Source organism: Procambarus clarkii, chromosome 1, assembly GCF_040958095.1.
Source record: "Procambarus clarkii isolate CNS0578487 chromosome 1, FALCON_Pclarkii_2.0, whole genome shotgun sequence".
NCBI lineage: Eukaryota > Metazoa > Arthropoda > Malacostraca > Decapoda > Cambaridae > Procambarus > Procambarus clarkii.
The window spans coordinates 21,241,233-21,256,232 of record NC_091150.1 but is presented as its reverse complement, the minus strand read 5'-3'; the positions used below and the strand labels follow the sequence as shown (position 1 = coordinate 21,256,232).

The window sequence follows — 15,000 nt, the reverse complement described above, 5'->3', positions numbered from 1 at the left end:
AGACAAGACCGAAAGACAAGACCGACAGACAAGACCGACAGACAAGACCGACAGACAAGACCGGCCGACAAGACCGACAGACAAGACCGACAGACAAGACCGGCTGACAAGGCCGACAGACAAGACCGACAGACAAGGCCGACAGACAAGACCGACAGACAAGACCGACAGACAAGACCGACAGACAAGATGGACAGACAAGACCGACAGACAAGATGGACAGACAAGACCGACAGACAAGACCGACAGACAAGACGGGCAGACAAAACCGACAGACAAGACGGACAGACAAGACCGACAGACAAGATGGACAGACAAGACCGACAGACAAGACCGACAGACAAGACGGACAGACAAGACCGACAGACAAGACCGACAGACAAGACCGACAGACAAGACCGGCTGACAAGACCGACAGACAAGACCGGCTGACAAGACCGACAGACAAGACCGACAGACAAGATGGACAGACAAGACCGACAGACAAGACCGACAGACAAGACCGACAGACAGGACCGACAGACAAGACCGACAGACAAGACTGACAGACAAGACCGACAGACAAGACCGACAGACAAGACCGACAGACAAGACCGACAGACAAGACTGACAGACAAGACCGACAGACAAGACTGACAGACAAGACCGACAGACAAGACCGGCAGACAGACTGACAGACAAGACCGACAGACAAGACCGACAGACAAGACCGACAGACAAGACCGACAGACATGACTGACAGACAAATTAAGACCGACAGACAAGACCGACAGACAAGACCGGCAGACAAGACGGACAGACAACACCGACAGACAGGACCGACAGACAAGACCGACAGACAAGACTGACAGACAAGACCGGCTGACAAGACCGACAGACAAGACCGGCTGACAAGACCGACAGACAAGACCGACAGACAAGACCGGCTGACAAGACCGACAGACAAGACTGACAGACAAGACCGACAGACAAGACCGACAGACAAGACCGACAGGCAAGACCGTCAGACAGGACCGACAGACAAGACCGACAGACAAGACTGACAGACAAGACTGACAGACAAGACCGACAGACAAGACTGACAGACAAGACCGACAGACAAGACCGACAGACAAGACGGACAGAAAAGACGGACAGAAAAGACGGACAGACAAGACCGACAGAAAAGACGGACAGACAAGACCGACAGACAAGACCGGCTTCCTGGGAAAAGGTTGGTCGGTCTCAAGTTATGTGGGTTAACCCCTCCCACCCCCCCAACCACTACCGTCAATGGACGCGACGCGGCCAGACTACCATTAACCCAGCCGTCTCTTGTTTACAAACACCCGCCAGCTTTCCATTCATCAAGTGTAGCACTGTTTACCTCCACTACCGCCGCCACCTCTGGCGCCACACTCGTCAAGCGTGGCAATATGTGGGCTCCAGCCGTCCTAATCCAGCCTTAATCACTATCTGCGTGACGTAATGGTAACTCACACACACACCTGGTGTGTGTTTGGTCTTATCCTTGCCCCATTACTTGAACTGGATGGTAGAGCCACGGTTTCGCTTCATGCAGGTCGGCGTTCAATCTCCGACCGTGCAAGTAGTTGGGCACCATTCCTTCCATTCCCTTCTCCCTGTCTCATCCTAAATCATTATCCAGCCCCCTTCCAAATGCTATATAGTTGTAATGGCTTGACGCTTTCTTCCCCCTCCTCTTCCTGTTCAGCTCGCTGTTGTGGTGAGGGGGGCTTGGTGGGCGGCTGCCGGAGTGGGATGCTCTTTGGGACAGTCCTCTGTCCTTTTGTAGCCTTGTGCTCCTGCTGCTGTCCTCTCTAATTGTGCTGAACAACTTTTCCTTTTCCTTCTGTTTCGTTTTTCTCCCCCCTCTTCTCCTATCTGCTTGTCGTTTCCTGCCATTCCTGTATGACCATGATCATACTTCATAGGATCAATTCTATAGTATGACTGCCGAGTTCCTTGTCTGAAACTCGGGAAGGAATCACACGGCTATGCTTGTTTTGGTTATTCCTTTGGACTTCTTCTATTTTGACGCCCAGGTGCTTGAGGAGGCATACTCTTGCACCCGTAGAACTGTAGTACCCAACGTCTCAAGCGAGGGAAACCTTTTATTGTCAATCCCCCTTTCGTCGCTGAGCCTGATCTCGACGGACTGACGGTTCTTAAGGTGGCGTTTGTGGGGCGTAAACTCACGATGCACCCCTAGGGGGGCCCCGGCATGATCGACGATAGCTTCTTATTGGTTGTCCTGCCTCTAAGTGTGGCTCCATGGTGGGTATGGGGGCACATTCGTGAATGAATTTGTCACTCTTCGTATTTATGTCGTTGAATGTTTCTCTTGTACCCTCTCAGACTTGTGGGGTGGGCGACCAAGCCCTCGAGTCGGCCTGTATTGGAAGACCTGGCTCTGTAGCCCCCGCTGCATTGGGCCTCGACCTTGCTCCTCCTTTGACCCTCCTAAGTTCTTCCCTCAGCTCCCCTCCCTCCTCTGTGGTTGGGTCGAGCTTCAAGCCCCCAGTGGTGACCACTTCGTCCCCTGGCGCGGCTAAGTCTCTCGTTGTGACTACTGCGCCTTTTAACCCCTCTCTCTTTGGGGGTTCTCAACGCTGTCCGCACCACAGCCGCACTCGCTCGATTCCTTCCCGTACTAATGCATATCAGGCCTTGTTTGGTCCCGCTTCATGGGCCAAATACTTTGATCTCCTCCCTCTTGATTCTGCGCCTCCTGACGATTTCTCCCTCCATCGGCATCTTGTTGATTCCATGGATGCCTCTGTTACCTTCAACCCCACTCGTCGCGGGACACGTGTTGCTGCTGCTCCTTCTCAGGATGCAGCTTCCCGCTTGGCTGCCTTATCCTGCCTTGGCAAGACTCCTGTTCGGGTCTCAAAGAATGCTCGGTTGAATGCCAGTGTTGGCACTATTCTCCTCCCGCCTCATGATGCGACCGGTGTTCCGAATCTGCAGTATTGCCACGATGATATTCGGCATATCCTTGATGCCCACGGCCATTCTGTCCTCCAGGTAGACACGTTTACTCGTCCCCCTCGTGGTCGTCGCCGTCAACCCCTTCGGGTTGTTTTCTGGTTGCCCTCTTTTTCTGGTTGCCCTCAATGGTCTGCTTTCCTCTCTTCCTTCAGGCGTCTTCTCCGCTCTCTATGTCGATGATCTTACCCTTTGCTGTCAGGGTGATGATTCGCCTCTCCTTCAACGTCGGCTTCAACTTGCGATTGATGCAGCCAAGGGTGCAGTCACAGTGAGAGGTTGTGTTAGCTGGAGCTCCGATTGTAGTAATATTATTAAGCAATAATGGAAGGATTAGTGAAGGAATTGATGAATCTAGTTGGAACTCTGAGAGCAGAGATGGATTCCCTACGGGAGGAGGTACGACAGCTGAAACATCGAGAAGAAATGAAGGAGGAGACCAATATTAACAAGACCTCGTCGTGGAAAGTTGTTTAGGACAGGGGTCTTAAGAAGACCTTGACAAGGCCTCCTACAGACGCCCTAAGGACGTCAAACTCATTTGCCGTGTTGGATGACGAGTGCTGTGGTGAGCCTTTGAAAGAAACGAAGAGCAACAAAGCACAGGCTCCTCAAAGTGCTCAGAAAGTTATGGAGGTACCTAAGCGAATTTTGGTTGTGGAGATTCCCAGGTGAGGTATTTAGACAGGACGTTTTGTGTCAGAGATGGAGGGAACAGGTAAAGGGTTTGCTATCCGGGAGCTGGAATTGGAGATATTGTTGACAACATGAAAGATATTATGACGGGAAATGGGAACAAACCCATTATTTGTAGTAGTGCAGGGGGTAATGATGTTGGACGAGTTAGGAGTGAGGAACTTATACAGAAATTTAACAAAGCCATAGAATTAGTTAGGAGCGAGGGAGGAATCCCGATCATATGTGGCATTCTTCCAAGAAAGAGCGTTGGGAATGAATGGTTGTCGATGGCACTTGGTGTCAATTGCCGGCTGGAAAGATATTGCAAATCAAATGCAATATCTTTCATAGACAACTGGGAACACTCGCTTACAGGATTCTCTTTCCGTTCGTATTTCCAATGTTTCTCCTCGTGTTGTTCCTTCTTTGCCCCCGTGGAGGGTCCTCATTCCGCAGTTTTGTACATCCTTGACCCCCATCACTAAAGCTTTTACCCTTCCTACCATTCTAAAATGCATTTTCCTTGAGCACTTTTCTTCTCACTCCCACTCCGTTTCCGTCTTTTCCGATGGGTCTAAGTCTGCGGACGTGTGAGCTACTCTGTTGTTTTTCCTGATCACACTTATATGTGTCGCTTACCTCCGGAGACTAGCATCTTCACAGCGGAGCTTTATGCTATTCTCTATGCTCTCCGTCTCCTGCTCTCTCGTTGTCAATCTTCCTTTGTATTTGTTGTTGACTCTCGTAGTGCCCTCCTGGCTCTTGGGTCCTGTAATCTGGTTCATCCTGTGGTTGTCGAGATCCAGCATTGGCTGTTTCTTGTTCACAGTAAAATTAAGTCGGTTGAGTTTTGTTGGGTTCCCAGCCATATTGGTGCCTCTTTAAATGTGTGCGGATGCTGCTGCTAGGGAGGCTGTCCACTCTTGTCCCATCTCTCGTAAAGGCATTCCTTATTCCGACTTTTACCCGATTATCCATTCCTCCATCCTTACCCGTTGGCAGGCTTGTTGGTCGTCTGTTACTGGTAACAAACTACGTTCTCGTAAAAGTTGTGTGTCCTCGTGGCCGTCCTCCTACCACCGTAACCGGCGATGGGAAACGGCACTGGCGAGGTTGCGTATTGGCCATACTCGCTTAACTCATGGTCACTTGATGGAGCACCGCCCTGCTTCTTATTGTCCTAATTGCATTGTCCCTCTTACGGACATGCATGTCCTTCTTGAATGTCCTGACTTCTGGGACGAGCGTGTGTCTTGTTTTCCGACAGTCCCTCGCGGTCGCTTGTCTCTGATAGTATTCTTGGTGACTCGGATACTTTTGATATCGTTCGCCTTATGCCTTTCTGTTCTCGTATTGGCATCCTTGGTGATATTTAGCGCCCTCTGATTATCCCGCACATTTGATGGTGCCACATAGCCTTCCCGGTTTGGTGCCTTCTTTTGATAATGACTTACTTGGCGCGTTCTCCTTATAATTACCTTACCTGTCCCCTAACCCTAACTCTTGACCTGAATATGCTCCAGACACCAACTAAATGCTTTAGGAAACAAATCCTTCAGTAATTACTAGTATCTTTATCGTGAGTTTGGGTAAGTTGATTACTGGTCTTAATAGTGAGACTAAGAAGGGAGAAGCATAGGAAGCTTACACACACATCAACCACGCCAGCACTGTTGTCATCATTAACCACATATATACCTGCCTACATACGACAAAAAACACAAAAATCGTTTGGAATTTTCGTTTCATTTCCCTATGTGAATACTTAGAATCACACGTTCGTTGTGATTATTCTTCCATATTATATATATATATATATATATATATATATATATATATATATATATATATATATATATATATATATATATATGTCGTATATATATATATATATATGTCGTACCTAGTAGCCAGAACACACTTCTCAGCCTACTATGCAAGGCATGATTTGCCTAATAAGCCAAGTTTTCATGAATAATTTGTTTTTCGACTACCTAACATACCTAACCTAACCTAACCTAACCTTTTCGGCTACCTAACCTAACCTAACCTATAAAGATAGGTTAGGTTAGGTTAGGTAGGGTTGGTTAGGTTTGGGCAAATATCTACGTTAATTTTAACTTCAATAAAAAAAAATTGACCTCATACATAATGAAATAGGTAGCTTTATCATTCCATTAGAAAAAAATTAGAGAAAATATATTAATTCATGAAAACTTGGCTTATTAGGCAAATCGGGCCTTACATAGTAGGCTGAGAAGTGCGTTCTGGCTACTAGGTACGACATATATATATATATATATATATATATATATATATATATATATATATATATATATATATATATATATATATATAACGCACTTCTCAGCCTACTATGCAAGGCCCGATTTGCCTAATAAGCCAAGTTTTCATGAATTAATTGTTTTTCGACTACCTAACCTACCTAACCTAACCTAACATTTTCGGCTACCTAACCTAACCTAACCCATAAAGATAGGTTAGGTAGGGTTGGTTAGGTTCGGTCATATATCTCCGTTAATTTTAACTCCAATAAAAAAAATTGAACTCATACATAATGAAATGGGTAGCTTTATCATTTCATAAGAAAAAAATTAGAGAAAATATATTAATTCAGGAAAACTTGGCTTATTAGGCAAATCGGGCCTTGCGTAGTAGGCTGAGAAGTGCGTTCTCGCTACTAGGTACGACATATATATATATATATATATATATATATATATATATATATATATATATATATATATATATATATATATATATATATGGTCAAGTGGATTAAGGCGTCTTGTACATACCAGTTGCGTTGCTCCTGGGAGTATGGGTTCGAGTCACTTCTGGGGTGTGAGTTTTCAGTTGCAAATTGTCCTGGGGACCATTCAGGCTTGTTCGCATTTGTGTTCCTCACGTGTGCCCCAAAGAATGAGGTGATTTGGTAAAATGCTATGCCCAAGATTACTATCCGAGTGCCGGCGGTGGGGTGGTTCAAATAGCTTCGGCTATCACCTCATTTTGTCCGGTCGTGATGGTCAAGTGGATTAAGGCGTCTTGTACATACCAGTTGCGTTGCTCCTGGGAGTATGGGTTCGAGTCACTTCTGGGGTGTGAGTTTTCAGTTGCAAATTGTCCTGGGGACCATTCAGGCTTGTTCGCATATATATATATATATATATATATATATATATATATATATATATATATATATATATATATATATATATATATATATAATATGTATATGTGTGTGTGTGAGAAAGCTGCATGAACGCGCAAGCCATATATCACTAAGAACTCTTTGACCCGGCCAGGATTCGAACCCATGCCGTCCAGGATCACCCCTAAACGTACACAGTACCGTGACCACCGATCATCGGTACGGTGGTCACGGTACTGAGTACGTTTAGGGGTGATCCTGGACGGCATGGTTTCGAATCCTGGCCGGGTCAAAGAGTTCTTAGTGATATATATATATATATATATATATATATATATATATATATATATATATATATATATATATATATATATATATATAACTGAAAACTCACCCCACAAGTGACTCGAACCCATACTCCCAGGAGCAACGCAACTGGTATGTACAGGGACGCCTTAATCCGCTTGACCATCACGACCGGACAAAAGGAAGTGATAGCCGAGGCTATTTGAACCACTTCCCCGCCGGCACTCGGATGGTAATCTTGGGCATAGCATTTTATCAAATCACCTCATTCTTTGGGGCACACGTGAGGAACACAAATGCAAACAAGCCTGAATGGTCCCCAGGACTATATACGACTATATACAATGAGGTGATTTGATAAAATGCTATGCCCAAGATTACCATCTGAGTGCCGGCGGGGAAGTGGTTCAAATAGCCTCGGCTATCACTTCCTTTTGTCCGGTCGTGATGGTCAAGCGGATTAAGGCGTCCCTGTACATACCAGTTGCGTTGCTCCTGGGAGTATGGGTTCGAGTCACTTCTGGGGTGTGAGTTTTCAGTTGTATATAGTCCTGGGGACCATTCAGGCTTGTTTGCATATATATATATATATATATATATATATATATATATATATATTTTGCGCGTTCATATATATATATATATATATATATATATATATATATATATATATATATATGAACGCGCAATATATATATATATATATATATATATATATATATATATATATATATATATATATATATTAGTATATTTTGGTAGCAGTCTTTCCTGTAGACATATATTATTAAATATGACCGAAAAAGTAAGATTAATAATTCTAACACGAATTTTCTCAATCTTTCGTACATTTCGTTTCACTGTTGGAGGTAAATCAAAAATCAATTCTCCAAAATTCATTTTTATTTCTAGTCTGACGCGACACGAGCGCGTTTCGTAAAACTTTTTACATTTTCAAAGACTTTAGTTCACAAATACACAACTGAATAGAACTTACGCATCTCCGATTTTATATCTACATTTGAGTGAGGTGGAAGGGGTGATGTGGCATTAACACAAGACAGAACAAGATGTGGTATTAATAGGGTATTAATTTCATCAACACAAGACAGAACAAGAGTATTAATAGGGTATTAATTTCATCAACACAAGACAGAACACGAAACAATGGATATTGAATAGAAGTGTTTGTAGAAAGCCTATTGGTCCATATTTCTTGATGCTTCTATATTGGAGCGGAGTCTTGAGGTGGGTAGAATATAGTTGTGCAATAATTGGCTGTTGATTGCTGGTGTTGACTTCTTGATGTGTAGTGCCTCGCAAAGGTCAAGCCGCCTGCTATCGCTGTATCTATCGATGATTTCTGTGTTGTTTACTAGGATTTCTCTGGCGATGGTTTGGTTGTGGGAAGAGATTATATGTTCCTTAATGGAGCCCTGTTGCTTATGCATCGTTAAACGCCTAGAAAGAGATGTTGTTGTCTTGCCTATATACTGGGTTTTTTGGAGCTTACAGTCCCCAAGAGGGCATTTGAAGGCATAGACGACGTTAGTCTCTTTTAAAGCGTTCTGTTTTGTGTCTGGAGAGTTTCTCATGAGTAGGCTGGCCGTTTTTCTGGTTTTATAGTAAATCGTCAGTTGTATCCTCTGATTTTTGTCTGTAGGGATAACGTTTCTATTAACAATATCTTTCAGGACCCTTTCCTCCGTTTTATGAGCTGTGGAAAAGAAGTTCCTGTAAAATAGTCTAAGTTTTACGAAACGCGCTCGTGTCGCGTCAGACTAGAAATAAAAATGAATTTTGGAGAATTGATTTTTGATTTACCTCCAACAGTGAAACGAAATGTACGAAAGATTGAGAAAATTCGTGTTAGAATTATTAATCTTACTTTTTCGGTCATATTTAATAATATATATATTATATATATATATATATATATATATATATATATATATATATATATATATATATATATATATATATATATATATATATATATATATAATTTCTGTGGGCATCATCACATCGGCTGGGATGTGAGGACAAAAGTGTGTGTGTGTACTCACCTAGTTGTACTCACCTAGTTGTGCTTGTGGGGGTTGAGCTCTGGCTCTTTGGTCCCGCCTCTCAACCGTCAATCAACTGGTGTACAGGTTCATGAGCCTATTGGGCTCTATCATATCTACACTTGAAACTGTGTATGGAGTCAGCCTCCACCACATCACTTCCTAATGCATTCCATTTGTCAACCACTCTGGCATTAAAAAAGTTCTTTCTAATATCTCTGTGGCTCATTTGGGCACTCAGTTTCCACCTGTGTCCCCTAGTGCATGTGCCCCTTGTGTTAAATAGCCTGTCTTTATCTACCCTATCAATTCCCTTGAGAATCTTCAGTGTGGTGATCATGTCCCCCCTAACTCTTCTGTCTTCCAACGAAGTGAGGTTTAATTCACGTAGTCTCTCCTCATAGCTCATACCTCTCAGCTCGGGTACTAGTCTGGTGGCAAACCTTTGGACCTTTTCCAGTTTAGTCTTAAGCTTGACTAGATATGGACTCCATGCTGGAGCCGCATACTGCAGGATTGGTCTGACATATGTGGTTTATAATGTTCTGAAAGATTCCTTACACAAGTTTCTAAAGGCCGTTCTTATGTTAGCCAACCTAGCATATGCTGCTGATGTTATCCTCTTGATATGAGCTTCAGGGGACAGGTTTGGCATGATATCAACCCCCAAGTCTTTCTCTCTCTCTGACTCTTGAAGTATTTCATCTCCCAAATGATACCTTGTATCTGGTCTCCTGCTTCCTACCCCTATGTTCATTACATTACATTTGCTTGGGTTAAACTCTAACAACCATTTGTTCGACCATTCCTGCAGCTTGTCCAGGTCTTCTTGAAGCCTCAAGCTGTCCTCCTCTGGTCTAATCCGTCTCATAATTTTGGCGTGTGTGTGTGTGTGTGTGTGTGTGTGTGTGTGTGTGTGTGTGTGTGTGTGTGTGTGTGTGTGTGTGTGTGTACTCACCTAATTGTGCTTGCGTTGGTTGAGCTCTGGCTCTTTAGTCCCGCCTCTCAACCGTCAATCAACTGGTGTACAGGTTCCTGAGCCTACTGGGCTCTATCATATCTACATTTGAAACTGTGTATGGAGTCAGCCTCCACCACATCACTTCCTAGTGCATTCCGTTTACTAACTACTCTGACACTGAAAAAGTTCTTTCTAATGTCTCTGTGGCTCATTTGGGTACTCAGCTTCCACCTGTGTCCCCTTGTTCGCGTCCCTCCAGTGTTGAAAAGGTCATCCTTGTTTACCCGGTCGATTCCCCTGAGGATTTTGTAGGTTGTGATCATGTCCCCCCTTACTCTTCTGTCTTCCAGTGTCGTAAGGTGTATTTCCCGCAGCCTTTCCTCATAACTCATGCCTCTTAGTTCTGGGACTAGTCTAGTAGCATACCTTTGGACTTTTTCCAGCTTCGTCTTCTGCTTCACAAGGTACGGGCTCCATGCTGGGGCCGCATACTCCAGGATTGGTCTTACATATGTGGTGTACAAGATTCTGAATGATTCCTTACACAGGTTCCTGAACGCCGTTCTGATGTTAGCCAGCCTCGCATATTGTGTGTGTGTGTGTGTGTGTGTGTGTGTGTGTGTGTGTGTGTGTGTGTGTGTGTGTGTGTGTGTGTGTGTGTGTGTGTGTGCGTGCGCGCGTGCTAGTCTTCTTCAGAGTAGTCAACAAATGGAATGCATTAGGCAGTGTTGTGGTGGAGGCAGACTCCACACACACAGTTTAGAGCCCAGTAGGCTCGGGAACCTGTACACTGGTTGATTCACAGTTGAGAGGCGGGACCAAAGAGCCAGAGCTCAACCCCCGCGTGCGCGCACACACTGTAGTAGCAGCAACATGGGTTACACACACACATGTTGGCAGGAGAGTGAATGTGTGGTGTTAACACCGTGTTATGTATGCCACTCACACACACACACACCGTCCCGTCCCACTGGCTTCTCTCTGACCTTCCCGCCAACATCTCCCGCCATTATGTCGGCGGTGGACGCAGGTGTGGAGCCTGGCCTTCAGGTGTGTGTGGGCGGCCAGGAATCTCTCTACTCTCAGAAGTTGTATTTCCTCTGTCTTTTGTACAGTATCGTTAGGCTTACCTGCCTCGTTTCAGACGTCTACTTATCTATTAATCATATTCTTGCCAGTTCGCAAGTCTGCTTTATTGGGCCCTAAAAGACTCGAACCCCGGCCCCGCGTGTGTGAGGGAGAAGTTGTATCCACTCAGCTCTGTCAGAGTAGTGAGCCAGCTCTTGACGGTCGTGGACGGATCACTACTTCACACACTGTTGAACTCTCCCGTCCACTCTTATACAGGTACAGTGAGGCACCACAACACACAGGGTACAGTGTAGCACCACAACACGCAGGGTACAGTGTAGCACCACAACACACAGGGTACAGTGTAGCACCACAACACACAGGGTACAGTGTAGCACCACAACACACAGGGTACAGTGTAGCACCACAACACACAGGGTACAGTGTAGCACCGCAACACACAGGGTACAGTGTAGCACCACAACACACAGGGTACAGTGTAGCACCACAACACACAGGGTACAGTGTAGCACCGCAACACACAGGGTACAGTGTAGCACCACAACACACAGGGTACAGTGTAGCACCGCAGCACACAGGATACAGTGTAGCACCACAACACACAGGGTACAGTGTAGCACCACAACACACAGGGTACAGTGTAGCACCACAACACACAGGGTACAGTGTAGCACCACAACACACAGGGTACAGTGTAGCACCACAACACACAGGGTACAGTGTAGCACCACAACACACAGGGTACAGTGAGGCACCACAACACACAGGGTACAGTGTAGCACCACAACACACAGGGTACAGTGTAGCACCACAGCACACAGGGTACAGTGTAGCACCACAACACACAGGGTACAGTGTAGCACCACAACACACAGGGTACAGTGTAGCACCACAACACACAGGGTACAGTGAGGCACCACAACACACAGGGTACAGTGTAGCACCACAACACACAGGGTACAGTGTAGCACCACAACACACAGGGTACAGTGTAGCACCACAACACACAGGGTACAGTGTAGCACCACAACAAACAGGGTACAGTGTAGCACCACAACACACAGGGTACAGTGTAGCACCACAACACACAGGGTACAGTGTAGCACCACAACACACAGGGTACAGTGTAGCACCACAACACACAGGGTACAGTGTAGCACCACAACACACAGGGTACAGTGTAGCACCACAACACACAGGGTACAGTGTAGCACCACAACACACAGGGTACAGTGTAGCACCACAACACACAGTATACAGTGTAGCACCACAACACACAGGGTACAGTGTAGCACCACAACACACAGGGTACAGTGTAGCACCACAACACACAGGGTACAGTGTAGCACCACAACACACAGGGTACAGTGTAGCACCACAACACACAGGGTACAGTGTAGCACCACAACACACAGGGTACAGTGTAACACCACAACACACAGGGTACAGTGTAGCACCACAACACACAGGGTACAGTGTAGCACCACAACACACAGGGAACAGTGTAGCACCACAACACACAGGGTACAGTGTAGCACCACAACACAGAGGGTACAGTGTAACACCACAACACACAGGGTACAGTGTAGCACCGCAACACACAGGATACAGTGTAGCACCACAACACACAGGGTACAGTGTAGCACCACAACACACAGGATACAGTGTAGCACCACAACACACAGGGTACAGTGTAGCACCACAACACACAGGGTACAGTGTAGCACCACAACACACAGGGTACAGTGTAGCACCACAACACACAGGGTACAGTGTAGCACCGCAACAGACAGGATACAGTGTAGCACCACAACACACAGGGTACAGTGTAGCACCACAACACGCAGGGTACAGTGTAGCACCACAACACACAGGGTACAGTGTAGCACCACAACAAACAGGATACAGTGTAGCACCACAACACACAGGGTACAGTGTAGCACCACAACACACAGGATACAGTGTAGCACCACAACACACAGGGTACAGTGTAGCACCACAACACACAGGGTACAGTGTAGCACCACAACACACAGGGTACAGTGTAGCACCACAACACACAGGATACAGTGTAGCACCACAACACACAGGGTACAGTGTAGCACCACAACACACAGGGTACAGTGTAGCACCACAACACACAGGATACAGTGTGTGTTGGCACCACTCCCAGGGCACCACTCCCAGGCACCACTTCCAGGGCACCACTCCCAGGGCACCACTCCCAGGCACCACTCCCAGGGCACCACTCCCAGGGCACCACTCCCAGGCACCACTCCCAGGGCACCACTCCCAGGGCACCACTCCCAGGGCACCACTCCCAGGGCACCACTCCCAGGGCACCACTCCCAGGGCACCACTCCCAGGCACCACTCCCTGGGCACCACTCCCAGGGCACCACTCCCAGGGCACCACTCCCAGGGCACCACTCCTAGGGCACCACTCCCAGGGCACCACTCCCAGGGCACCACTCCCAGGCACCACTCCCTGGGCACCACTCCCTGGGCACCACTCCCAGGGCACCACTCCCAGGGCACCACTCCCAGGGCACCACTCCCTGGGCACCACTCCCTGGGCACCACTCCCAGGGCACCACTCCCAGGGCACCACTCCCAGGGCACCACTCCCAGGGCACCACTCCCAGGGCACCACTCCCAGGCACAACTCCCAGGGCACCACTCCCAGGCACCACTCCCAGGGCACCACTCCCAGGGCACCACTCCCAGGCACCACTCCCAGGCACCACTCCCAGGCACCACTCCCAGGCACCACTCCCAGGGCACCACTCCCAGGGCACCACTCCCAGGCACCACTCCCAGGGCACCACTCCCAGGGCACCACTCCCAGGGCACCACTCCCAGGGCACCACTCCCAGGCACCACTCCCAGGCACCACTCCCAGGGCACCACTCCCAGGGCACCACTCCCAGGCAACACTCCCAGGGCACCACTCCCAGGGCACCACTCCCAGGCACCACTCCCAGGCACCACTCCCAGGCACCACTCCCAGGCACCACTCCCAGGGCACCACTCCCAGGCACCACTCCCAGGCACCACTCCCAGGGCACCACTCCCAGGGCACCACTCCCAGGGCACCACTCCCAGGGCACCACTCCCAAGCACCACTCCCAGGCACCACTCCCAGGCACCACTCCCAGGGCACCACTCCGAGGGCACCACTCCCAGGCACCACTCCCAGGGCACCACTCCCAGGGCACCACTCCCAGGGCACCACTCCCAGGGCACCACTCCCAGGCACCACTCCCAGGCACCACTCCCAGGCACCACTCCCAGGGCACCACTCCCAGGCACCACTCCCAGGGCACCACTCCCAGGCACCACTCCCAGGCACCATTCCCAGGGCACCACTCCCAGGGCACCACTCCCAGGGCACCACTCCCAGGCACCACTCCCAGGGCACCACTCCCAGGCACCACTCCCAGGCACCATTCCCAGGGCACCACTCCCAGGGCACCACTCCCAGGCACCACTCCCAGGCACCACTCCCAGGGCACCACTCCCAGGCACCACTCCCAGGGCACCACTCCCAGGCACCACTCCCAGGCACCATTCCCAGGGCACCACTCCCAGGGCACCACTCCCAGGCACCACTCCCAGGGCACCACTCCCAGGCACCACTCCCAGGGCACCACTCCCAGGCACCACTCCCAGGCACCACTCCCAGGCACCATTCCCAGGGCACCACTCCCAGGGCACCACTCCCAGGGCACC

The 15,000-nt window shown here is 48.2% G+C and overlaps 2 protein-coding genes across 2 annotated transcripts in view; one reads left to right on the top strand and one right to left on the bottom strand.

The window, feature by feature from the left end:
• Positions 1 to 15,000, bottom strand: part of CalpC (calpain C) — a 348,733-nt gene that overhangs the window by 320,777 nt on the left and 12,956 nt on the right. The gene's annotated exons all lie outside the window — the stretch shown is intronic.
• Positions 11,189 to 15,000, top strand: part of LOC123757418 (cell surface glycoprotein 1-like) — an 18,668-nt gene continuing 14,856 nt past the window's right edge. Inside the window, exon 1 of the mRNA XM_069321123.1 lies at positions 11,189 to 11,227. Coding sequence (XP_069177224.1) covers positions 11,189 to 11,227 — 39 coding nt within the window. The remainder of the gene's footprint in view (positions 11,228 to 15,000) is intronic.